Source organism: Protopterus annectens, chromosome 3.part1, assembly GCF_019279795.1.
Source record: "Protopterus annectens isolate FY-2018-M chromosome 3.part1, PAN1.0, whole genome shotgun sequence".
Lineage (NCBI taxonomy): Eukaryota > Metazoa > Chordata > Ceratodontiformes > Protopteridae > Protopterus > Protopterus annectens.
This window is the reverse complement of record NC_056732.1, coordinates 440,792,266-440,818,962: the sequence shown is the minus strand read 5'-3', so window position 1 is coordinate 440,818,962 and position 26,697 is coordinate 440,792,266. Positions and strand designations below refer to the sequence as shown.

The 26,697-nt window shown below is 43.7% G+C and overlaps 1 protein-coding gene across 1 annotated transcript in view; it reads right to left on the bottom strand.

Annotated features, from left to right (window-relative positions):
* Window positions 1–26,697, bottom strand: part of KMT2C (lysine methyltransferase 2C) — a gene marked incomplete in the record, with an annotated part of 4,117,755 nt that overhangs the window by 3,678,367 nt on the left and 412,691 nt on the right. Inside the window, 2 exon segments of the mRNA XM_044066891.1 lie at window positions 9,091–9,233; window positions 24,421–24,573. Coding sequence (XP_043922826.1) covers window positions 9,091–9,233; window positions 24,421–24,573 — 296 coding nt within the window.

Below are 26,697 nucleotides of genomic sequence, written 5' to 3'. Positions count from 1 at the left end.
GATGTTACAAGCAATGCCCAGGTGCCTGGTTCCACGGCAGTACATGCACTCCTTGTAGGCATCCGAATTTAGGATTTTATGCCCACAAGAAGTGCATTTCTTAAAACCTGTTGGTTTATCCAGCATGATAGGCAACTACTCAAAGTAAAACAACAAGAATAAACTACAAGAAAAGATTTTTTTTTTAAAAAAAGGAAAGGAAGGAAAAAGGGTTTAATTACCAACAATGGTAATCTAATGAAATACCATTGAGAAAAGGGTACTCTACGATACCAGCAATGATAATAAAGACTTATTATTTAACAAGAATACTAAGCAGATAAAAACTGGAATAGACCTAACGTCCTGTGAGAAAAAGTACAGTTGTGTACCTACCATAAACGTAGATGTTTGAGTGTATTCACTGTTGCAGTCATTACTCTTGGGTTATCCTGCTGGCAGGTTACCCGCAGTCGGCCCGAATTCCAAAGTCCTGTTCCGGCATCGGTTGCTGTCACCTCTTCCCAGTCAGTGCGCCAGGGGTATATAAGATGCAGCCGACGCCATTTTCTTCAGTTTTTCTTGCCCCAGGTGCCCCCAAAAGGGTAGGCTATAAACATTGCTTATAAAAAGCATACACTAAAATAAACAATACCTTAATTTACAAGCAAATACCCCACACAGGTTGTATAGAATAGAGAAGTACAGATAAGTCCCAGCAAAGAAAGGGGGATGGTGGGTGGGTAACCTGGACTGCAACAGTGAATACACTCTAACATCTACATTTATGGTAGGTACACAACTGTACTATGTTCATCGTGTTTCACTGTTACAGTCATTACACTTGGGTAGAATCCCAAAGCTGAGGTTGGGCGGCTGGGTCTAAATAGAATTAGGAGTGGCTATGAGGCCCTGTAGGACTGCAGTGGCAAAGCCTGCTCTGGATTTAGAGTAAAGAGGTAAGTGGTAGAGCTTGGTAAAAGTGTGCATTGAACTCCAAGTTGCAGCCTCCAAAATTTCCTTGGTTGGTACTCCTCTGACAAAGGCTGCTGAAGTGGCTGCTGCTCTGGTAGAATGAGGCCTAATGTTCTTAGGCACTGATTTGCCATGCTGTGCATAGCAGAAATGAATGCATTGGCCTATCCATTTTGAAATTGTATGCTTTGAGATGGCCTTTCCTTGTGATCCTGCAGCATATGCCACAAACAGTTGCTCAGTCTTTCTGAAAGCTTTAGTTTTGTCCAAGTAGAAGCGTAGCTGCCGGTGTATGTCCAAAGAATGCAGAAGTCTCTCCCCTTTATTCTGGGGATTTGGATAAAAAGTAGGCAAATGAATGGTTTGGTTAAGAGCCACACTGGATACTACCTTAGGCATAAATGTTGGGTTTGTCCTGATAAGAGACCCTGTCCTGATGAAAAATTATGAGATTCCACAGCTATTAATGCCTGTAACTCTGAGACTCTTCTTGCTGAAGTTATTGCTAGGAGCAGAGCAGTTTTCCATGTTAAGAATTTTAGATCAGCTGTGCTGGCTGGTTCAAAGGGAGGCAATGTGAGTTTTTCTAAAACAAAATTGAGATCCCAAGTTTGTACTGGTGCTCTCCTTGGGGGTCTTATATTTTTTGCCCCTCTGAGGTACTGTCGTAGTAGAGGATGTGAAAAAATAGGAGGTTCCGTATTGTAATGAGCTGAAATGGCAGAGGCATGGATTTTAATTAATGAGAAGGATAGGCCTTTGTCCAGCATCTCAGTTAGGTATGGTAAAATCTGAGGTATATTACGGACAAGTGGTTCGAGCCCTTGTGCCTGGTTCCAAGCACAGAATCTCTTCCATTTTTCTGCATAAGATTTCCTAGTGCTGGGTCTCCTGGCTTCTAAAAGGACATCCATAACAGCTTTAGAGAGAGGTGCAGTCTGAGTGGCTACATTATCTGCCATGCTGCCAGATTTAAGGTTCTGAGTTGACTGTGCAGAATCCAATTGTTTTGTTGTGTCGGAATTTGAGGTAGAGGCCAAGCTGGGCCTTGAGACAAGCTCTTTAGGATTGGGTACCAGTGCTGGCGTGGCCAGTCTGGGGCAATCAGGATCATTTTTGGCCATTCTTGTCTGACTTTTAGGAGTACCTTGGTAAGGAGAGGCATCGGAGGGAAGGCACAGACTGTCAGGCCTTTCCAGCTGAATGATAGAGCATCCACTTTCCATGCTTCAGAGTGACAAGTTCTTGTGCAGAATTTCTGTATTTGGTAACTGTGAGGGGAGGCAAAAAGATCTATGTCTGGGCGTCCCCATTTCCTCGTTATCATGCTGAACACCTGTGGATTTAGTTTCCATTCGTGAGGATCCATGAGATTTCTGCTTAGTCTGCCAGTGTATTTTTTGTTCCTGGCAGGAATTGTGCCTGCAGATGTACTTGATAGGTCAGTGCTGTGTTCCACAAAGTCATGGCTTGCCTGCATAGGGGGCAGGAATGTGTGTACCCTTGCTTGTTTATGTACCACATAACTGTGGTATTGTCCGTCTTTATTAATAGTTGTCCTGGATGTAGTAGGTCCTTGAAAGCTGTCAGGGCATTCTGTACAGCTAGCATCTCTTTTTGATTGATGTGAAGATGCATTTGTTACTTGGGCCACGTGCCCTGAATACATTTTCCTGCCATATGTGCCCCCCAGGCATAATCCGATGCATCCGTTGTTATTGTCTGCCTGGCTGTGGGTAAAATGAGAGGCTGTCCCTTGTTGTGGTGACAGGCCTGGGCCCACCATCGAAACTCCTGTTGTAGGCAGGGAATTAAAGTTATGATTGTCTCCAGGCTGTGACAATGCTGAGTCCAAACATTTTTAGATACCATTGTAGTTTCCTCATATGGAGTTTTGCATATGGAATTAGTAGAATGCATGATGCCATGAAGCCCAGGGCCTGCAGAATTTTTCTTGCAGGGAGCTGGGTTTTTGTTGCCATCATTTGAAAGTAATGCGTCAGCTGCCTTTGTTTGTCTGGCGTGAGATAAGCCATCTGGGCAGTTGTATTTAAACTTGCACCCAGGAATATTATCTCTTGAGAGGGCGCTAGTTTTGATTTTTTGTTTACTGTGTACCCTAGGCAAATTAGCAATCTTTTTACAAACGTCAGATGCTTTAGAAGAATGTCCTTGCTCTCTGCTTGAATAAGGCAGTCGTCCAAGTAGGGATATATTTGAATTCCTTTTTGTCTGTAAAATGCAATTACTGGTGCCAGGCATTTTGTGAAGACCCTGGGCGCAGTAGATAAGCCAAAGGGCAGTGCAGAGAATTGGTAATGCATTGAGCCTGCTATGAATCTGAGGTATCTTCTGCAAGATTGTCTGATTGGGACATGCAGGTATGCCTCCTTGAAGTCCAAAGTAACTAGCCAAGCCTTCTTGCCCAGCATGGGCAGAAGTTGATGTAGTGTTAACATTTTGAATTTTGGAACATCCAGGAAAGTATTTAGGATTGACCGGTCCAGTGCTGGTCTCCAGGCTTGGTCTTTTCTGGGTACTAAGAAAAGTCTTGAGTAAAATCCTTGTCCCTGCTCTTGCTGTGGAACTTTTTTAATAGCTCCCATGTCCATAAGAGCAGCAATCTGTTTTTGTGCCTCTGCCCATTGGTTTTGTGGCAGGTCTGGCATAGCTTTTGTTTTTGGAAGCGTGTGTAAGTGGAACCTGTACCCTGAGAAACAATATTCAGCACCCATTAGTCCTGGGTGATCATGTGCCAATTTTTTTAGAAAAGTGCTAGCTTCCCCCCTAGGGGTGCTGTTAAGAGATAAGTGCTTGGCATTTGCAGAGGGAAGTCATTGGGACTGTTTCCTATAACATTGTGATTTGTCTTCTCCTCCTTTGGGGGCTGAAGCACCCCATTGTTTAGGTCGGTAGGAGCCTTGGGGCTGAGACCTGCCTCTTTGTGGCCTGTCTGACACTGGAAAGGACCAATTTTTGAAGGCCAGTTTCTGCTAAATCTAGGTGGTTGAACCTGTAAGAAATCTTTCACTGTCTGCATTGTCTTTGCTTTATCCTCCATTTTCTTTAACAGCTCTTCTGCCTTAACACCAAACAAAGTATCATGCTGTAATGGAGCATCCAATAATTTTACTTTAACATGGTCAGGTAAACTTTGTTCTTTCAACCAAGCATGCCTTCGAATAACAGAGCCTGTAACTGCGGCTCTACAAGAAGCCTCTAATGAATCAAAACCACATTGCAGGGTATGCTTTCCCACTTGTTCAACTGCATGCAATAAATCATGCATTTCCTTACTGTCAGGACCTTCTGTATTTGAAACCATTTTCTGTTTTAACAATGACATGAGGTACTGTTGGTATTTAAGCATGTGAAACTGACCGTTTAAAGCTCTTACAGCTAAAGTAGCAGAAGTGTAAACTTTTTTCCCCCATCTGTCCAGAGCTCTGGAATCCCTATCTGAGGGGACAGGATTTTTTGCAGTGGAAGCCTTAACCCCTTTTGGACCCTGAGAAATTGTTTCTGGGTCTGCAGCGGGGTTTTTGTAAAGAAATTTATGAGAGTCAGGGACTCTGTAGTACCTGTCTGGCTTGACTGGTGCAGGGGGTAAAGAATCAGGAGACAGACTTGATTCAGAAAAAACATCATCAACAATATCAAACACAGGGGGGATAGCCAGGGGCCTGTGCTGAGGCAATAAAAGGAAGTCTCTGAGCCTTTTCTTGGATTCTGAATAATCCAGGCTCTCCCAATGGAAATGCTCCCTCATGGTGTGCAGGGTTTCCTCAAAAGAATAATCCACAGGCGGAGAGGCTGAAGGTATGGACTCTTCTGCATCACAGTCCTCACAGGGAGGGAGAGAATATCCCTGATCAGAAAAGGAGTCAGAGGAAATAGAAACCTGGTCAGAGGAGTCATAATCAGTGTCTTGCCTAGGCTTTTTGTCAGGAGGGGGATGGGAACCCCTGATTAAAGTAATTAGGTCTTCGGCCATTTTAAGCATCTGTTTCTTTGGCATGGATGACTGTTCTGGAGAATGCTGTACTTGTTTCCTCGACTTTAATGGTGTTTTTGACTTTGCCTTTGCTGCTGTAGTGGGCTTAACTGTAAGCTGTGAAGGTCTGAAAACACCCTCAGAAGCCGATGCCTGCTCAGTGGCTCCGGACCCATCTGAGGGTATACGTTCCGTAGGCCCAAAGACATTGAGTTTCCACAGGCCTCGGTGTCTCCACATGGCTGTCTGTTACGGCCTGTGGCTCTGAGGTAGTGGGTGTCAGGGGCTGCAAAAGCGCCTCACTGAGAACTGGCGAACCGGCGACTGGCCTAGAAGAGGTTTCGTCATCGGTTTTGGACCTTGGATGCCTGTCCTTTTCTTTGTCTTTGCGTTTTTTATAAATTCCGGTCGTCGGTTGTTCCGACGGCATTATGTAATTAAACCTTCGGCCAAAATAATGTAGAGCAAAATCAAACCGACGTTTAATAGTGCGTTTATTGAATCTATCACAAAACCGACAACTAATGACGTCATGGTCAGGGCCTAGGCAAGGAATACAGTAAGAGTGAAAGTCCTTATGAGGTATTTGCTTCCCACAAGAAATACAATTATTAACTTTTACCGACATCGGTCTGGAGTAAGAAAAAATTACCCCAGAGGGGTACTTAGCTTTATTGAAGACTTCGGTTCTGAAACTCAATTTTGAAAATCTCAGGAGTCGGCCGACTGGCACTTGCGAACTGCTTTTGCTTCGGGCACCACGCGGCAAGAAGGACTGAAGAAAATGGTGTCGGTTGCAACTTTTATACCCCTGGCGCACTGACGTCAGGGAAGAGGAAACAGCAACCGACGCCGGACCAAGACTTTAGAACTTGGGCCGACTGCGGGTCGCCTGCCAGCAGGATAACCCAAGTGTAATGACTGCAACAGTGAAACACGATGAACATCCCAAGTGTAATGACTGCAACAGTGAAACGTGATGAACATCTAGGAGGGAGGACAGATAATTTAAGCTAAGATAAAGTTACAACTATATCAAAAAATAATTAACTCATGAAAATATCTCTAATAATGGTTGAGAGAGGGACCTGCATCTGTTCTCAACAGTGGCAAATAAGATCTGAGTTAATGGGATGATAGAGGGCATTATGGGTAGAAGGAGGAGCTAGACAGCTGGATCTGAAGTCTGGAATATGCAACAGAGTCGGATCAGAGGGTAGGGTCCAAACCCATACATTGAAGAATGAAAAAATACATCAGATTCATCATCTCCAGAAGAGATGTCTCTGTTTCTTTTTGAGGGGTGAAAGAAGATAAAAATTGAGGTGGCTTTACAGACATTAAGGCTTTAAAATTCCCATGAGAAAAGTGGTACCACTCTTGTTGTGGATCTGTAGAATGGGTGACAGGATGGAAAACCATTTAGTCTCCTCTTTTCTCTTCTTGGAGTACCCAAAGTTTTGATGCGAGAGGAAGCAGTTTCCTGACATATCCCTAGTCTCCTGCTTTTTTTTGCAGTACCCAGAGTTACGATGCCAGTTGAAGACTCCTGACTTACCACCAAAAATAGTACCTGGCAAGTCTTCTCAGATGAAAATCTATAGGATGCCTCCCAGACCCTTAGAAATTAACAGCTGAGGTTTTCCCTGTGCGGACTTCCAAGCTGTCTAATTAATTGGAAGAGAAGTGCCTGTGCCTTGTCAACCTTTGGAGGAGTCTCAACAGTAGGAGAAGTAGACAAACAGTCTGCAGGCTCATTGTATGGCTCAACAGAGGCATCAGACAAACTATAGACTCCATCAGCTTCTTAACAGTTTTTAAGTGGCTGATGAGGGATATCTGAAAGTGATGACTATGAGGTCATCCTCTCTTGCATCACTTCCTTATGCCGTTTACCCTCAATATACATGTTAAGGGAAGCTAAGCAACTTCTGATAGTGCACTCTCTATAATTACATTCAGGTCTCAAACAGAACACAAACTTAGTATGCTTATCTTTACAGGAGATCTGCTGATCGTAGTATTTCCTTCTCCTAGATGACATGAAAAACAACCATGTTTTACACAAATAAAGTCAGTAAAAAAAAGGAAGAGTCACCAACAGGGTCCTTGGCTATTCACAATGAATGCGACTGAAACAGGCAGCATGGCTCACTGACTCTCATAAATGATGTAGTCTCTTCCTTCATCAACTGACAGCAAGAAAGTTCTGAAGATCTTTAGACCCATATGTCCCTAATGTACCAACATGTAGTCTTTTGCATATGTCATAGGTCAGATGTACAGCGCAAGAGGAAGTAGCCCAAGCTTTTGTAAACTGGCTGGTAGGATACTTCTCAAATATTGGCAATACTGCAAAACGGTGATCTAATGAAAAACATTGGGTACATTTCACCACGGCTAAAAAAATGTCAACATCCAGAAAGGAGAAAAGTTAAGAGTTTGCAACCTTGACATTTTACCTAATCTTACACTTGCAGCAAATAAAAATCTTCCAGCTTTATCAAAAAATGCATCATTCAGCATTTTTTTTCACAGCAAGAAAGAACTGCAGAGGAAGACAGAAGCTGGGAACTGTGTCACAGGAAGGTGTAACAGCAGCCTAAAAAAGTTCCAAATGACAAGCAGTCCTAGTACTGTTACCAAGATGTCTTCTGTATCCTGGTACTGGAGCTCTGCATCATCAGATGAATCACGTCAACAATCTGTCTTTCATTAACAGGGTGACCGATTATTTAACACACAATTCTACATATTGCAAACTACCGAAAAAGTGCAGGTCAGTCTAGGTCAATGTATAACAAGAAAGATTCCAAAAACCTTACTTCAAGGTCTACAAGTCTCTTTGTGTGTAATTTGCACTAGTGCAAGTATTAATTCAATCTGTAAAATCAATAATGCACAATGGGGAATACTACTAGGAAATCATCTGTAAAACAAGCAGACATCTGTAAAATACAGCTGACTTTATCAACTGTTCTACATCACTTTATTGTGCGTTGAAATCAAACACTGGCTCAGAAGAATAAATTCCAATAGCAGAAAACAAGACTATATCCTGATCTATCAGAAATGAAAGATGGCACTCCCATGCCAGACTGCTATGCCAAACGCAATACAATCTACACCACACAATTGTCTACTTTATTCTATCTTGATGTATGTGAATCCATAAAAAAAAAGTAAAGAAAAATCTAAATTCTTTACAAGTACTAACCATGGGTGTTCTGAGAACAGAAATGAACAGTACAGTAATCAATCTGAGAAATTAAAAATTATCTCTGAATGCTGGGATTATGACCTCTGACAACAGGAATCTGCAGACAGCTGAAGAATTAAACCCTCACATGATGATGGATGGCATTAAGAAAAAGTGGCCAAAGTGCTTACCAAATGTAGGGGAGCTTGCATGGTATTTACTCAACAGCCAGGGACCCTTTATCTGAGGGACCTCTCTTTGTAGAAAAAGACAGTAGTCCAGCCTCAGCTGGAAATTCCAAACATAGCAAAAATGTTTACATACAAAACACTCCACAAAGTTACTTCGATGATGAGCCTCTAAAAATGCACTTAAAACAATTAATGGTAACCATCCACATTTCTATTTTTACATACACAAAGTTTCAATGATAAATCTCTAAACATGCATTTAAAGTAATTAACTGTAATAGCTGAAATTTCTAAAGTTTGGACGGCGCAGTGGTGGAGCGGTAGCATTACCGCCTCACAGCAAGAGGTTCTCCAATTGATTCTTGTCTGGAGTGCCTTCTGAGCGGAGTCTGCATGTCCTCCCTGCGTTCGTGTGGGTTTTCTCTGGGTTCTCCGGTTTCCTCCCATGTTACAAAGACATGTCTGGAGCATTTCTCCCAGGGCCTCTGCTGAAAATTAGCTTTGTTCTAAGTTGGACTTTCCCAGTTAACAAATGTTAAATAAAAAAATAATACATTAAAATAAAGTTTAATTACAGAAAATCTTATTTGACCCTCACAGAGATATTCTGTAATTAGCAACAGCTACTTCCCAAATTCTCAAAGTATTAATTAAGAAGTTCACTACAGAACATACTTAAAAAGCACAAGGCAGTCAGACGACAGAAAGTTTTATGAGAGCAAGATCCTTTAAGGGTGTTCATTTTCTCTTACCAGGAGGATCAAAAAGCATCTGTACACTGATGTTGTCAGGAAGGCCAACCAGGCTGAGGTCATCACAACCTGTGCGGAGCAGTTCAGAAGCAGCTTGAGTGCTTGGACTACAAGGGGATTTGCTGTTATGCAATAATTCTTCCCTGCAAATGTAAAATAATCATTACAGCTTCCAAATACTCACGTGTAGCAGCAAATACAATACTATAAATACATTCAAATTTGCCAAGAGAATTGCAAAACACTGCTGAATAATGAATACAACATGTAAATGTAACATACCAGGGAAACATACTTCCTATTTACTTAACAGTCAATCCAAAAACTTCTTCCAGAAAAAAAAAAAAAAAAAAAAAAAAAAAAAAAAAATCTCAGCTTACTTAAAATGTTCTTTACAATTCAAACACATTGTGATGTTACCTTAAACGCAATGAGGACAAACAACAATACCTTAATACGACTACTATACATTCAAACTGGATAAACATGCAGATTTTAGCTGCCCACTGAGGCAAAGTCCAGACAGGCTATCATGCTCTATTTAAAACCATAAATAACTGGAATTTTTACCTTAACAGAGCCATGGGGCTGCCACCTTCAATGACTGTACAGTTGTGCAGACTTACCATAAATGTAGATGTTCAAGTGCATTCACTGTTGCAGTCATCACATTTGGGTTATCTGCTTGCAGTAGCCCTCAGTTGGCCTGATTATCAAAGTCTTGGGTCCTGCGTCGGTTGCTGTTTCATCTTCCATGACGTCAGGTAGTCAGGGGTATAAAGCATGCAGCCAACGCCATTACATCAGTTTTTCTTGCCCCAGATGTCAGGTGCCCCCATAATGGGAAGCAACTATATACAAGGTTACACCCCCAACAAAAAAGCAAATACATCAAAAAGCTTTAAGCATAGTAAACAAGAATAGAGGTATAGTCAATAGAAGTCAGGGGGGGGGGCTGGAGGTAGGGTAACCAGGACTGCAACAGTGAATACACTCGAACATCTACAATTATGGTAAGTGTACACAACTGTACTATGTTCTTCGTGTTTCACTGTTGCAGTCATCATATTTGGGTAGATTCCCAAAGCTAAGGGTGGGAGGAGGTAATTAGCATTAGGACCAGCTATAAGGCCCTGAAAGACTGCAGTGGCAAAGCCAGCTCTGGATTTAGAAAAAAATTGGCAAGTGGTAATGCTTGGTGAAGGTATGTACAGAACTCCAGGTAGCAGCTTCTAGGATGTCCCTGGTAGGGACACTTCCGAGAAAGGCTGTAGAGATAGATGCAGCCCTGGTTGAATGTGGTCTTATCCCCTGTGGGGTAGGTTTTCCATGGTGCTTATAGAAGAAATGAATGCAATGGCCTATCCACTTCGAAATGGTTTGCTTTGAAATGCCCCCCCCCCCCCCCCGCAGCAAATGCAACCAGCAGCCATTCGGATTTCCTGACAGGATTAGTCCTGTCCAAGTAAAATCTAAGTTGTCTGTGCACGTCCGAGGAGTGCAGTATTCATTCCCCTTTGTTCTGTGGATTAGAGAAGAAGGTTGGCAAATGAATGGACTGATTAAGGGCCTCACTGGATACCACCTTGGGCATGAAGGTGGGATTGGTCCTGAGGGACACACTGTCAGCATGAAAGATGATGAAAGGCTCCATTGCCATGAGGGCCTGTAATTCAGACACCCTTCTTGCTGAAGTGATGGCTAGAAGGAAGGCTGTTTTCCAAGAAAGCATTTGCAACTGGCTCAAAGGGAGGTAGTGTGAGCTTTTCCAATACAAATTTCCATTACAAAGTTAAGGTCCCAGGCTGGAGTAGGTGCTCTCCTGGGTGGTCTTATGTTTTTGGCCCTCTGAGGAATTGCTTCAGCAGTGGATGAGAGAAGATGGGTGGCTCTGTATTGTAATGAGCTGAAATGGCTGAGGCATGAATTTTCATGGAGGAAAAGGAAAGGCCCTTGTGAAGCATCTCAGTTAAGTATTAAAGAATATGGGGTAAACTGGGTGCTGCTGTGCCCATCCCCTGAGTTTGGCTCCAGGAACAGAATCTTGTCCATTTTTCAGCATAGGATTTTCTAGTACTAGGCCTCCTAGCCTCCAGAATGACACCCATCACTTGCTTACTGAGGGATGGTAACGGAGAGATCAGGTAATTAGCTAGGTTGCCAGGTTCAGGGTTTGAAGCTGTGGGTGCAGAAACTGGCCCTCCTGCTGGGACAGCAGTGCAGGGGTCTGAGGCAGGTGGCAGCAATGATACACTGCGCAAGAGGGGGTACCAGTGTTGGCGTGGCCAGTCTGATGCAATCAGTATTGTTCTTGGTTTGTCCTGTTTGATCTTTAGTAGTACCTTGGAGAGGAGAGGCAGAGGGGGAAAGGCATAAACTGATAGGTTTTTCCAGGTCAAGGACAGGGCATCCAATTTCCAAGCTCGTGTGGGGAGTCCTTGTGCAGAATTTGTCCAATTGGTAGTTCTGGGGGGAGGCAAACAGTTCTATCTCTGGGCTCCCCCATTTGTTTCTCAACATGTTGAATATCTTTGGTTCCAGTTTCCACTCGTGTGGGTCCATGAGATTTCTGCTTAGGTCATCTGCCAGTGTATTTAGCTTTCCTGGCAGGAATTGAGCCTGTAGGTGCACTTGGTAGCTCAAGGCTGTGTTCCACAGAGCCATGGCTAGTCTGCAAAGAGGGTATGAGTGGGCTCCCCCCTGCTTGTTTATCTACCACATAACAGTGGGGTTGTCCGTCTTTACCAATAATTGTCCTGGAAGAATGTGGTCCTTGAAGACTGTCAGAGCATTCTGTACAGCTAACATTTCTTTTTGACTGATATGCAGGTGCATTTGACTTGGATTCCATTTGCCCTGAATGCACTGCCCTGCCAAGTGAGCCCCCCCATGCATAATCTGATGCGTCTGTTAGGGTTTGGGCGGCAGGGGGTAGAGTGAATTGCAGTCCCTTGTTTTGGTGGCAGGCCTCTGCCCACCAAAGGAACTCTAACTGTAGACAAGGTATGATAGCAACCATTGATTCTAGATCTGGAGAATGCTGACACCATAGACTTTTTAGATACCATTGTAGTTTCCTCATATGCAGTCTTGCATATGGAATTAGTAAAATGCAAGAGGCCATGAACACCAGGGCTTGCAGTATTTTCCTTGCAGACAGCTGGGTCTTTGTGGACAGTAGTTTGAAGTAGACTGTCAAATGAACTTGTTTCTCTGGTGTGAGGTAGGCCATCTGGGAAGTTGTAATCAAGCTTGCTCCCGGGAATACAATTTGTTGGCAGGGTACAAGATGTGATTTCTTTTCGTTTATGATGTACCCCAGAGACGTTAGCAATTTCTTTACAAATGCCAGATGATTTAATAGTATGTTCTGGCTTTCTGCCTGAATTAGACAATCGTCCAGGTATGGGTATATTTGAGTATTTCTTTGCCTGCAAAATGCAATGGCTGGAGCTAGGCACTTTGTGAATACCCTGGGTGCAGTAGATACGCCAAAGGGCAGTGCAGAGACCTGATAGTGCATGCAGCCTGCTCTGAAGCGTAGGTATCTTCTGCAAGATTCCATTATTGGTATGTGCAGGTAGGCTTCCTTTAAATCCAGTGTTACCAACCAGGCATCGTTGCCTAGCATGGGAAGCAGCTGATGAAAAGTTAGCATCTTGAATTTTGGGATTACCAAAAATGTGTTTAGGATAGACAGGTCCAGGACAGGACGCCAGGAATTGTCTTTTCTGGGTACCAGGAAAAGTCTTGAGTAGAAACCTTGCCCCCATTCTTCTTCTGGGACAGGTTGAATAGCCCTGATGCTTAAAAGAGAGAGAATTTGCTTTTGAGCCTCTGCCCACTGATCTGGGGGTAGGTCTGGCCAACCGTTTGGGGTTGGTAAGGAGTGGAAGTGAATCTGTATCCTTGGGAAACTATATTTAAAGCCCATTTGTCCTGGGTAATGAGTTCCCGATTTTTTGCATGCAGGCCAATTTTTCCCTCTAAAGGAACAGTCAGTTGAGCAGGGCTTGAAAGATTTTAAGTTGTCATTGAGACAGTTTACCATGGGGGGAGTCTTACTACTCCCTGCTTTGGAAGTGGGAGCCCCCCACTGCTTAGGCCTGTGAGTACCTTGCGACTGAGGCCTGGGTGTTCTGCTGATTCTGGGTTTGGACTGAGAAGGCCTGCAAAAGGCAGGAAAGGACCAATTCTTAGTGGGCCAATGCCTGCTAAATCTGGGAGGCTGTACTTGCAGGAAATCTAACAGTTTCCATAGATTTACCTTTTTCCTCCATCCTTTTAAGTACTTCTTCTGCTTTGTTGCCAAACAGGCAGCCTTGGTTTAAGGGAGCATCCAGTAATTTAGCTTTAACATGGTCTGGCAAAGATTGCTCCATACGCCAAGCATGCCTTCTAAGTACAGACCCAGTGACAGCAGCCCTGCAAGATGCCTCTAATGAATCAAAACCGCATTGCAAATTATGTTTTCCAACTTGTTCAGCAGAATGCATTAAATCCTGTAAATCTTTATTTTCAGCACAGTCAGGAATCAACATAATTTTCTGTTTAAGCAATCCAATAATATGCTGTTGATACTTTAACATATGAAACTGGCAGTTTAAGGCCCTAATGGCCAAGGTTGCAGAAGTGTATACCTTCTTACCCCATCTATCCAGGGCCCTGGAATCTCTATCAGAGGGGGTAGGATTTTTGGCAGTAGTAGCCTTAATGCCCTTGGGTCCCTGTGAAATGGTCTCAGGATCCACATTAGGATTGTTAAAGAGGAACTTGTGAGAGACAGGTACCCTGTAATACCTATCAGGTTTTCTGGGAGCAGGAGGTAAAGAGTCAAAGGCCAGGTTAGATTCCGAGAAGGCATCATCGACAATGTCTAGTACAGGAGGGATAGCTAAAAGGCCTGTGTTGTGGTAGGAGTAAGAATTCCCTAAGCTTCTTTTTGGAGTCAGAGTAATCCTGGTTTTCCCAGCAGAAATGCTCCCTAAGAGTATGCAAGGTTTCACCAAAAAAGAAATCCTCTGGAGGGGGAGCAGAGGGAATTGAGTCCTCTGCATCAGAATCCTCACAGGCAGATCAGGACAAATCCTGGTTATCAGAGAAAACAGAAATTTCAGAATCCTGATCAGAAGAATCAGAAGGAAAATCAGTCCTAGGTCTCTTAGAGGGGGAAGGGTGGCTTCCCCTAATTAGAGTAATAAGGTCTTCAGCCATTCTTATCATTTGTTTTTAGGCATAGGGGCCTGACCATGCGGTCTGGGCATTGGTTTTCTAGGCATGGATCGAGTTTTAGGTTTTGAAGAAGATGGCGTCTGTTTAATATGCAAGTCAATAGGCCTGAATATACCCTCAGAAGCCAGTGCCTGCACAGTGGCTCTGGACCCATCCAAGGTAGAGACATCCGCAGATTCCACAGTCGAAGAAGCATCTCGCGGCATACCGGACTCCGAATGGGTCTCAGTAGAGGCCTGTGAATCTGAAGTAGAGTATATCAGGGGCTGCGAAAGCGCCTCACTGAGTACTGGCAAACTGGCGGCTAGCTTAGGAGAAGCGTTGTCGGCAGCTTTGGACCTATGCGGTCTGTCTCTCTATCTTTGCATTTTTTCAGAATGTCGGTAGTCGGGTGGCTTACCAAAGCCATTTCTGGATAACTGAACTGAGTACCAAAATATTTAGATGCGTAAATGAACCGACGACGAATAGTATGAGGTTTGAATAAGGCACAAAACCAGCTGAACTGGGTACCAAAATATTTAGATGCGTAAATGAACCGACGACGAATAGTATGAGGTTTGAATAAGGCACAAAACCGACAGCGAGGTATGTCGTGGTCTGGGCCTACGCAAGGAATGCAGTACGAATGAAAATCTTTATGAGGTATTTGCTTTTCACAAGAAATATAATTGTTAACTTTTACTGACATCAGTTTAGAGCAAGAAAAGAGATCCCCAACGGGTTCTTAGCTTAGTTGAAGACTTCGGATATGAAACTCGAAAATGAAAATTTCAGGAGTCGGCCGACCGGCACTTGCGAACTGCTTCTGCTTCGGGCACCGCACGGCAAGACTGACTGATGTAATGGCGTTGGCTGCATGCTTTATACCCCTGACTACCTGACGTCATGGAAGATGAGACAGCAACCGACGCAGGACCCAAGACTTTGATAATCAGGCCGACTGAGGGCTACTGCAAGCAGATAACCCAAATGTGATGACTGCAACAGTGAAATACGAAGATCATATGCTTGCTAGCAAATATGGCTCCCAGATGCTAGGTACATTAACAACAAATTTTAAGGTCTGCACTGGAAATCGGCAGAAGCAGAGCAAGAGAAAAAGCACAGACGTCTGTAATAACTACCATAACCAAAGAAGCTTTAGTAATCTAATCTCTGCTGCAGTATTCACGATTACACCACAGGCAGATATTTGACCACAATGTCCAGAACGTCCAACCTCTCTTACATCCCAGACACCAGAATGACATACGGTATAGAGATAAAAGGTACCCACATCATTTTTTTTTTCTTTCTAATACAGACTTCTTATCTTCTTTTTGTGGATGATTTAAAACTGCATAGTTCATCAGATGAGGAGCTGAAGGCACAAAGTACACTTGTGTACACTTACCATAAATGTAGATGTTCAAGTGTATTCACTGTTGCAGGTATCACATTTGGGTTATCCCTGCCAGGGTAGCCCTCGGCTGGCCTGAATACCAGAGACTTAGTATTTCTGCATTGGTTGCTGTCGCTTGAGGACTGACATCAGGTCGTCAGTGGTATAAAGTAAGGTAGCCAATGCCTGTTCCGATCTGTTTGGAAGTTTCTAGAAGGCCAGTGCTTGCTTGGGCTAAAGGGAAGTCTCTGTGTTCGCCAGTGGGAGTGGTTAACACTGAACAGCCTGCCTGTCCCTGGAGGAGTGGTTACTACCTAGAAGCTGTAGTTTTATTGGCCATTTTGGGTCAATTCTAAACTCCTTGATCTCTCTCTCTTAAAACCAGGCTGCCTCGTGGTTTGGCATCTTTTCAGGCTTGCTAGTTGTTGCTGTAGCACCTACCAAGAGGAGAAAACGCTGAGAGAAGAAAAGGAGACACTTTTGTGATTTTAAGTATTTTCTTCTGATTTTTTGTTAAGTTCTACTGCTTTGCCGCCTACTTTTTGGCATTTTCCAGCTTGCTAAAGTTTATATCTGTAACAGTAACAGTACTTGGAACACATCTAGAGCCTGTTTACTGCATTTCCTGTGTTGCACTTAATTTAAAATCGTTTTTTTTCTCTAAAAACTGCATTTTACCTGATTTTGGCCTAGCACTCAAGTGTGGGGTCATTTATTGCACTGTTGTGATTATTATGCTGCTTGTGTATCTCTGCTATCTTTAAACTACAACAAAAAGAAAGAAAAAAAAAATCTTGCTTTTTTTCCCACTTTCTGAAAGTTAAGAAAGTTCAGTTACTGATTTGCTGTTCTGAACTGTTTGGAAGTTTCTAGAAGGCCAGTGCTTGCTTGGGCTAAAGGGAAGTCTCTGTGTTCACCAGTGGGAGTGGTTAACACTGAACAGCCTGCCTGTCCCTGGAGGAGTGGTTACTACCTAGAAGCTGTAGTTTTATTGGCCATTTTGGGTCAATTCTAAACTCCTTGATCTCTCTTCTCTTAAAACCCTACAACTCTTTTTGCGCAGTTTTGCGCACGGAGCAGCGTCGGGCAGCGCAGCCTAAACAGGTTTAAACTATTCCAGGCTCCACAAAGTCTGCTCTTCACTTTTTCCTTTAGAACTGTTAAAACTCTCAAAGTAATCACTCTATTCTCTTTCTAAAGCCCTGCACTTGCTCAGCTCTTATAAGGAAACACTAACTAACTAAAGCACTACACCCTCCGTGACTTCTCATAAGTATTAGACTACCGATTGGTCCTTCCTGATAAAGTGAAAAATCAGTTCCCTTTCCTAATCTGATCAGTAAAAAAAACAGTTCCCTATACTAATCTGGTATGTCCAAGGGTCAGTTTCAAGGTTACTCTCCAGTCCAGCTGGTGAATCTGGGAATTTTGAGGCAATGTTACAATTGCCTTATGTACACAGACAACCCTCTCCTCCTTCCAACAAACTCTAATACATGAGAGATGCAGTTACACAGCCAAACTGGAGGCAGAGCTCTCTCAACCCAAGACTGGCACAGTCAGTCAGGAGGAAAAGGTAACCACCCACACCACAAATCCAGTCTCACACAGACCTATTGCATCTGCATACCAAACACAAACACACAAAAACATACTCGGAGGCTCTAAATAAAAATCTGCCTAAACAGCAAAGACCTCCTAAGCAGATATCCAAGCAACAGCCACCCCTCAACAATACCCACAAATCACATATCTCACAAAATCAGTGTGCCTCACAGTCACAGTGCATAAGGCCAAACAACACATCAAATACACTTGTTATAGGGGACTATTATCCGGCACACTGACGTCCCACTCACCAGACTGAACAAGGAGAAGGTAAGCTGCCTGTCGGGTGCCAGGATCCGCCACATAATGCAAGTACTCAGGTCACTCCAAAGCAAGTACAAGTATGACTCCGTCATTGTCCATGCTGGTGTGAATGACCTGAGACGTACCTCCCTGGACTACATGAAAAGAGACATAGAGGAGCTCTTTGACCATGTAGCCCAGGCTGGTATGTCCCTGACCTTGAGTAGCATCTTGCCCTCACCAAGAATGATGCCACAGTATAAAGACAAAATGATCAGTTTCAACAATTGGCTAAAGTATTGGTGTCATTCAAAGGGGATCCAGTGTCTGTCAGCCTGGGATGACATGTTCGACAAGCCACATTGCTTCGCTAGGGAAGGCTTGCACCTGTCACCCTTAGGCTTTCGTATACTGGCCAAGGCTCTTGCCACCCCCATAGTGCCTTTTTTAGGCAAGGCTCAAAGGACAAACCCACCTCCATAGACAGCCCAAAGATAAAAAAACTAAAGGTAATGCTACTCAATGCCAGAAGTCTAAACCTCAAGATGCACGCACTCGAGACTCTCCTCAGTATGGAGAAAATCGATGTCTGTGCAGTAACAGAAACCTGGTTCAAGGCTCCGGAGAGCACCCCAGCACTACCAGGTTATAACTCATACCATGCGTTTCGGCGCCAAAACTCTGACTGAAGCACAAAAGGAGGGGGAGTATCTATATTCATCAAAGATACCTACACCTCCAGGTTAGTGGCACTGCACGAAGCATCGGAAACCATCCATGTGCAACTAACAGCGGGCAAAACTGCCTTTCAGTTTGTAGCCTGCTACAGAACACCCTCCCTATTACAGGAACCCCACTTGGCATTCCTGAGAACACTGGAGAATATGAAGGTCTCTCCAAACACTATGTTATTGGGTGACTTCAACTACCCAAACACTGACTGGGAAAACTACTCAAGCCCAAACACCCTCGCCCAACGGTTCCTTGAATTTATAAACTCTAACGCAATGGAACAACTGGTCACCACTTCCACAAGAGGGAACAACATATTGGACCTGGTCATCACCAACATGGGGACTCTATGTTCCACACCAGAGGTAAACCCCTCATTGGTAAGATCAGACCATAAACAAATTTCCCTGGACATCCATATCCCGTCCCCACCCCCAGCCAAGGAAATAACTGTAAAGAATTTCTCAAAAGCCAACTTTGCACTTCTCAAGACTGAGGGTGAACCCTTCAAAGCCCCTGGGCCAGAGGATAATACAGCCCAATCCGCAGAATCCTTTACAAATGCATTCTATGAGCACCTGCAGGAATGCATGGATCGTGCTATCCCAAATAAAACCAAGACTCACTCCTCCAAAAACAGGAGACCGGTCTGGTGGACCCCGGCCATAAATAAGCTATACAACAGAAGGAGGAAGCTACTACATGACAGAGTAAAATCCCAAAAAGGGAAGGCATCTCTGATCAGTATTAGCAAGAAACTTCGATCCCTCATAAAATAATCAAAGGCCAGTTTCGAAAGAAAAATTGCCCTAGACAGTAAAGATAATCACAAGGCCTTCTTTAGTTATGTCAGAAACATGGGCGGAAACTCCCAGATATGCTCTGAATTGTTACATAACAGTACAAAATATACCGAACCTACAGATATAGCCAACATCCTGGCAGACAGATTCTGCGCAAACTTCTCCCCGCCTTCCCCCCCCAAAGGAGCAAACGCCTATCCCAACTGAATGTAACCTCCCTGACATCACAGATGCACAGGTGAAAGCTGCCCTCTCCAAAGCAAAAAACACAGCAACTATGGGACCGGACGGTGTCCCAGGCTGTGTCTTACACGAGCTCCAAGAACTGAACCCTTATATTAAGTCACTGTTCAAACTTAGCCTTACTACAGGATATGTACCCAAAGAATGGCGTACAGCTACAGTGGTCCCACTCCACAAAGGTGGTGCCACAACGGACCCCGGAAACTATCACCCCATAAGCCTGACTAGTCTGGTCTGTAAAGCTATGGAGCGTATTATCATGGAACTCAAACAAAGACATTGGGAGCCTCCAGACACTGGATCCTACCCAATTCAGCTTTGTTAAGGGCAGATCTTGCCTCTTAAACCTAGATGATTTCTTTGAAACAGTTACCAAAGCCATAGATGAGGGCAAGGTAGTCCACACAGCCTACCTGGACCTCACAAAAGCCTTCGACACAATACCCCACTCATGCATCATAAATAAGCTTACCAGCTTAAATATCAACCCCTACATCACAAGATGGGTTGCAAACTGGCTCAGAGATAGAACCCACATGGTCAGAATCGCAGGTGCCATGTCTGAATCCAAACCAGTTACAAGTGGCGTCCCACAGGGCTCAGTTCTGGGACCTCTCTTGTTCGGTATATACTTCTCTGAGGTTCAGGCTAACACGGGGGGGGATTATGGTTGACAAAGTTCGCAGATGACTGCAAACAGGGGGCCATAATCAAATCTCCAGCTGACACAAGCATCCTCCAAAAGGGTCTCACAGAGACGGAGACACGGCCTCAAGCTAAATGCTAAAAAGTGCATAGTCATCCCCTTTGGGAAAAACAAGGTGCCCACAAATTACCACATAGGTGGTAATCCATTAAGTACGTTAGAAGTAATTAGAGATTTGGGGACCAATGTAGATAGTAATCTCTCCTTTGATAATCACGTTGCCAAAGTGGTTAGAAAGACCTATATAGCCCACCTTATCACAAAAGGGTTCGCATCTAGATCAAGAGAGGTCATTGTGCCCCTCTACTCATCACTCATCAGGCCCATAATTGAATACAATGCCCCTTTTGGGATGTACCTTACCCGACACCTGCAGCAACTGGACAGACCCCAAAAGTACCTCACGAAGAGGATCATGGGCTACAAACAGATGTCCTATGCAACTCGACTAAAGGAACTCTAGCTCTACTCAGTTGCTTACCGCCTACTCAGAGGCAATCTATGCCTGACGTACAAAGCCATGTCAAACCCAGAATTAATGGACATGCTCCACCTCAACAAAATCCAAGTCCCTTAGAGCTACACGCTCCAGGGACCTAAACTTCAGCACAAAAATAAATAGGACATGTTGGAGGGACAGATTCATTTCCCAGAGGCTCCCCCCACTCTGGAATAGAATCCCAATTCATGTTAGACATAGCCCCTCGCTGACCCTCTTCAAGCGAAATTTGGACGCGTGGATGGGAAATCGCAAATTCACCCCTGGGATCTCTCCTGTGTCCCTGCTAGACAGAGGCACAGTAAACTAATCTTAAAAGGGTACCTTCTGTGACCTACTTTACAGAGGCACAGTAGGCTAATCTAATAGGGAGGCGGAAGCCAAATACACTCTGGCTAGGCTTATAAATGCCCTAGGGCAGATAGCCTAGTATCTACCTATGAACCTATTACATCAGTTTTTCTTGCCCTAACCTGTCAGGAGCTCCCAAAGTAGGAGGCCAGGTTCTGGTGGAAGAACCTCACCAGTGGAAAATAATTACCAATATGCCCTTTGTAAGGAAAGGAGAACAACAAGGAAGGATGGTAACAAAAGGAGAAAGAGAAAAAAGGGGGATGGAGGGAGGGAAACTAGGACTGTAATAGTGAATACACTTGAACAGCTAAATTTATGGTAAGCGTGCACAACTGTACTATGTTCTTTGTGTTTCACTGTTGCAGTCATCACATTTGGGTAGATTCCCAAAGCTGAGGAATAGGTGGAGACAGTCAAGGAAGCTAGGGGCAGGCTAGGATGCCCTGCAAGACTGCAGAGGCAAACCCTGCCCTGGATTTGGAGAAGCGAGGCAGGTGGTAATGCTTGGTAAAAGTGTGAACAGATGTCCAGGTGGCAGCCTCCAGGATGTCCCTGGGGGGGACTCCTCTGAGGAAAGTTGCAGAGGTGGAAGCTGCTCTGGTGGAGTGTGTCCTGACCCCCTGGGGGGGAGGCTTACCATGACTGCAACAGTGAAACATGAAGAACATCTGCACTTTGAGTGCCTGGTAACCTGGGAGGTGACAGCCAGAAGGGAAGACAGTGAAGCTTTGGAAGCACAATCTGGTGTATCAGCCCACTCCTTGGAGGCTTTCTCCAGGAGTGATAAGGCATATTTAGCCATGTGTGTCTGATAATTAGTAGCCCTGAAGGACAAGGGGGCAGAAGTGTAGATTTTCTTACTCAGACGCTCCATGGTTTTGCTGTCTTTGTCAGCAGGCAGGACAGTGGTGGTGGGTAAAAGTTTAGATGCCTTATCTGTGGAAATGAAGATGGTGGCAGGGTCTGCTGATGGACACTTAAGGAGGTACTTACCAGTCTCAGGAACTTTATAAAGTCCATCAGGCCTGCGTGGGGCAGGTGGTTGTGAGTCAGGATTTAAGGATGCTTAGGAGAAGTTATCCAGGAAGGCAGGCAGAAATGGGGGAACAGCAGACGGGCTTGGGGAATCCATCTGAATGAGGTCATATCTTTTTTTGGACCTCAGTCATTTCAGAGGACTCCCACTTAAAATGCTCTTTCATCTTAGAGATGGTTTCCCCAAACGTCAAATCCTCAGCTGGGGAGTCAGGGTTAACAGATTCTTACTCTGGGGAACCACACCCCAACAAAGAAGAAAGCTGGGAAATGTACGAAAGTGAATCTTCAGATGAAGAGTCAGATCTTTCTCTTCCCTCATGGTTGGGTCTGTGGTATGAGGCCTTGGACTCAGAATGGGAGGAGGGATGTTAGTAGTCCCTGCAGAGGTAGGACACAAGGCCATGAAGGCATTAAATAGACTTTGGCTGAAAGCCTGCCAGTCAGGCATGCTGTCAGTGGGAGTAGAAATATGCTTCCTTTTCTCCTTCTTTTTTAGAGGCCTGACTGGCGTTTGATGGGAGGAAGGCCTGGAGTCTACAGTCTGTAAGGAACCAGAGGGATCTGTTGGACCAACTGAAAGTGCTGGTTCCCCCCCCCTGCATCGGAAATGAATGCTAGTAAATTCTCTATGGATGTGCCCTCTGCGCGGGATTGTGCAGCTTCTGTGGAGGTACCCACTATATCCAAGACAGCGGAGCTCAATTCCTCTTCCAGTCCTTCGGCCACAGGCTGAGGGTCGAACGCTAGAGGTGCAGCTGAAGTGGTAGACTGTATAGTCTGCTTTCTTTTTTGGCGGTTCCATAGGTACATCGGAGGAACTCTCCATCCCTAAAGCTATTTGTTTTAACATTTGATTTTCTAAATACAAGTTAAGTGCATGCAGATGGCTGAGCAATGTCTTGGGCATGAACACCTGACAAATGGAGCAGGTCTTGTAATCATGCAACCATCAAGAGAGGCACTGATCATAGGCATCCTTGTGAGGTATCTGATGGCCGCACTAACACTTGCCCTTTCTGGATGACATGAAGGTAGGAACATCTGGCGTTCGACAGGCGGCTGAGAAGGTCTGCGGTTGGTGCGTGCAGGCGTCACTTTTTTGGCCCACGTTCCTTGAGCCATGTCAGACGTCCCACACACCATACAGGGACTGAAAACTTTTGTATACTGGCCGGATGTTTGCAAAGCAAGAAGAGTAAACCCATATGTTGAATACTGCAACGTGGGAATAGAAGAACATATGGGAAAACTTTTTTGGGGGGGATTGGAATGAGCTGACAGATTTAAAGACTCCCTATGTAGTACTCTGTCAAAAATATTGTGGGAGGAAATGACTAACTGAGGAAATTATTCTTTTGAGATGGGACACAGGATCTGAATTGCCTTATTATGTTTAATTATGTTGGCTGCTAAAAAGGCAATTTCTAAAAAATTAATATCAAAATATATACCATTATGCTTGAACTACTGCATACTGTAGAGAAAAGAACTGGAAGAGGGACCTTTAGAAAAGTGAAGGAGTTAAGTAGAAATACATGAAATTTGAGGGAACAACACATGCAGAATAATGTTCAGGAGGAGATATTCAAGAGAAGGAAGGAAGGAACTGAGCAATTTATGTTACACTGTAAAAATACACAATAGGTATGGAAATTTCTGTGTGAAATCTGTCAGGTGCAAGGATATTTACCTTTGCTGCAGTCTGATATACTCAGCACAAAGCTGAACATCTCACTAATTATGCCATATAGGGCTATGAACAGCAAAGGAAAGCAGTAAGAATTTCCCAATGGCATGGTTACATATACTGAGCACTAGAGACAGCAGAATAACACTGGGCTGTGGGCATAATAAAACTGGTACACAGACAGCAAATTACAGCAAAAATGAGTTGAGATGGTGAAAGAAGACATTGGTTTTATACAGCAACTACAATGACATCCCAGAATGGTAGTCATCTGCCACTCCTGGATAGCAAAGTATACTGAGCTTTGGGAATTGGGCCAGACAGTGGGCTTTCAGCATTTGAAGTCCCAGTAGTAAGGATTACTACTGCAGTGACTTAAATGAAGAATCTGCAACATTTGACACAATATGCAACAATTACAAAAAGCTGATCATCAAAAGTTAAAAGAGATAGGCTTGCAAAGCCACCTTTTAAATAAATTAATTTTAAATAATTTAATTCCAGCATGAAGAAAAAATGCAACATTTCAGTCATGCAGAAGGAAAAAGACTCTTCAAACAGCTCAGCTCCAAAGTGAAATAGCATCCAATTTACTCAACACTAACTGTAAGGCAATACATCAACTTTTACAGCTTCCAAATTCTAGAGCATGAAAGAGAGAAAACCTAATGGAATTGCACATACTACTCAGATATACGAGTGCATATAATCTCAATTACTACATCCAAAACAGAATCAGCTATACATGATGCAGCCTACAATTTAGTATTGCATAAAATCTCCCAAAAAATCATTACTTACTTTGTGTGGCTTTTTTGCTTGCAGGATGCCAAAATGTTTTCATGGGCAAAGATTTCTTTGCTTGTTTCATCTGGTACCAAATCAAATTGTTTTAATTCGCCCTGTCCCAAAGAACTCCGATCCCCACAATAGCATAAAGCACACAAATGCCTCCTGTAATGAACAGAAAAAAAAAAAAAACAACACATGTGAAAACACAAAGTAATACTTTCTACTACTCTGCTATGACAAAACAAATCAGAAACTACACTTGTATAAATAAACTTACCATAACAGTACATGTCTGAACACATCACTGTTGCAGTAGTCTAAGCTATATTGAAGATGGGATCCGTACAGATGCTCGACTGCATCTTTCACAGAATCCCAATTTGGCGAACATACTTGCGCGAAAGTGCTGTTCACTGAAGCAGCACTTTCGTGTAAGTATGCTTGTTGTTCCAGTCGTACTATGATGCGGTAAGGGAAAATTCCCTTTTCCCCACTGTAGTGCGACCTCGGAGTGAGAATATTAAAGTAGGGGGGTGCGGTGGGTTTGCCCCCTGCATTCAAGTAGATTTTTTTTTTTTTTTTTTTAACATACTTTAACGAAAGCGCTTTTTCAATGAAAGTGCTTAGATCCATTGAAGACGTACTGCCAAGGGCTGGATGGCTTTCCAGCAGCTAAAGATTTAAGGTACCCTTCCACACACAGTAACCAGTATAGAGCTCCAAGAGAACAGTATAAGCACAGTGGTTAGGGTGTCAAAACTTCACAACTTTCTTGCCACTGACATTTGTGGTTGTGTGCGCTACGGTTGTCTTTAACAGAGGGTGCATCATGAAACAGAAATAGGGCAGGCAGGCTAAATAAAATGAGACAAGCCTCCACAGCAACCAATGAGAAGTAACTTGAGGTACTATAATGGCCAATACCTATGGAAGACATTAGACTTCTGACCTCTGGATTAAGACAAGATGACTTACAGAAGTCTCCAGGGAGTTAGGTCTGAAAGAAGTAGCCAGTCTGGGAGGTGTCCCTGAAATCGGACATTTAGACAGTGTCTCCGAAGTTTGAACAAGGAAAGAAACCGCTGAGAATCTAGTAAGGCTTACGCCTACTGGAAAGGTTGTTAAATAAACAGATGACCAAGTATAGTTTTGCTTTGAAAAACCTTGTATGAAGAATACTGCAACTATGAACTGATCTCTGGTAGGACTGCTGTAAATGGACTGTTTTTTGATGTGGTATAAAGGGAACTCTGGTCTGATTAGTAGCCTGGGCATCTGAAGCACTGGGAGGGAGGGATGGGCATGTCCATCCAAGAGCCGAGAGTTTACCTGAGGCACTCTCTGAGGGGAGGCATGGCCCATAGAGCAAAATAGCCCTTGGATTTAGTAGACAAACGGTGGGAAGGGGAAAAAGTATGTAAAATACAGCCAGCCCCCACAGAAGAAGTCACCAGCATGACCCTCCAAGGTTACCCTTAAGGTCCATGTTAGCCCAAACTCTGTATCTGGGGGAGGAAGGAGGAGCTGGAAGACTTTGTGATGGATGGCACTCTGGGATGACCACAAAACATGAAGCAGAATGGGGAGGGGTAGGCTATGAGCTGTTAAATTGTGCTTTGGTCCAGGGTTTGAATCCCTTAGCCTTAATTTGCCTATGGTGTGACTATGAGCAAGTCACTTAGACAGTGCTCCTGGGTGGAGTTTGACAAATGTTACATGCCTTAGTGCTCTACCTTTTGTCAACAAATACAAATAAAAAAATTAACTGAAACTGTCTCAGAATATTCGTCCCCCTTATACTGAGAAGTGTACTAACCTTGTGTCCATACAGTGATTTGGTCTAGAAAAAAGGGGGCTGCTGTAGCAGTAATAAGGGTGTGACGTCTTTCTGTTGCTAAGTTTTTAAGATTTAAAAGGCAGGCTGCTGTACTTTGTTTAAAATAGAGAAACAAACTAAGGCTGTGATAAACTCTAATAATGCTTTAATGAACTCCACTACATCTCTTCAGTTTTTCAGGAAAGATATTCAGCCACTAACCAGTGCAAGATATGCTAAAAATTATACTTCCCAGAAAATTCAAATCTGGAGGTGAAGTACTTGCGTTAGCACTCATTGCTGGAAACAGGTTCTTTGCAAAGCAAGGACAAACTATTGAAAGTGTAGAAATAAAATAAAGTAAATTACAGGGTAAAATACTAAATTTAAAGCTTTACTGAATACCAAAACATCAATGCAAAGCAGTGAAGCAACTCGTACAAAAAATACTCAACCGTGGTGTCAGAGGA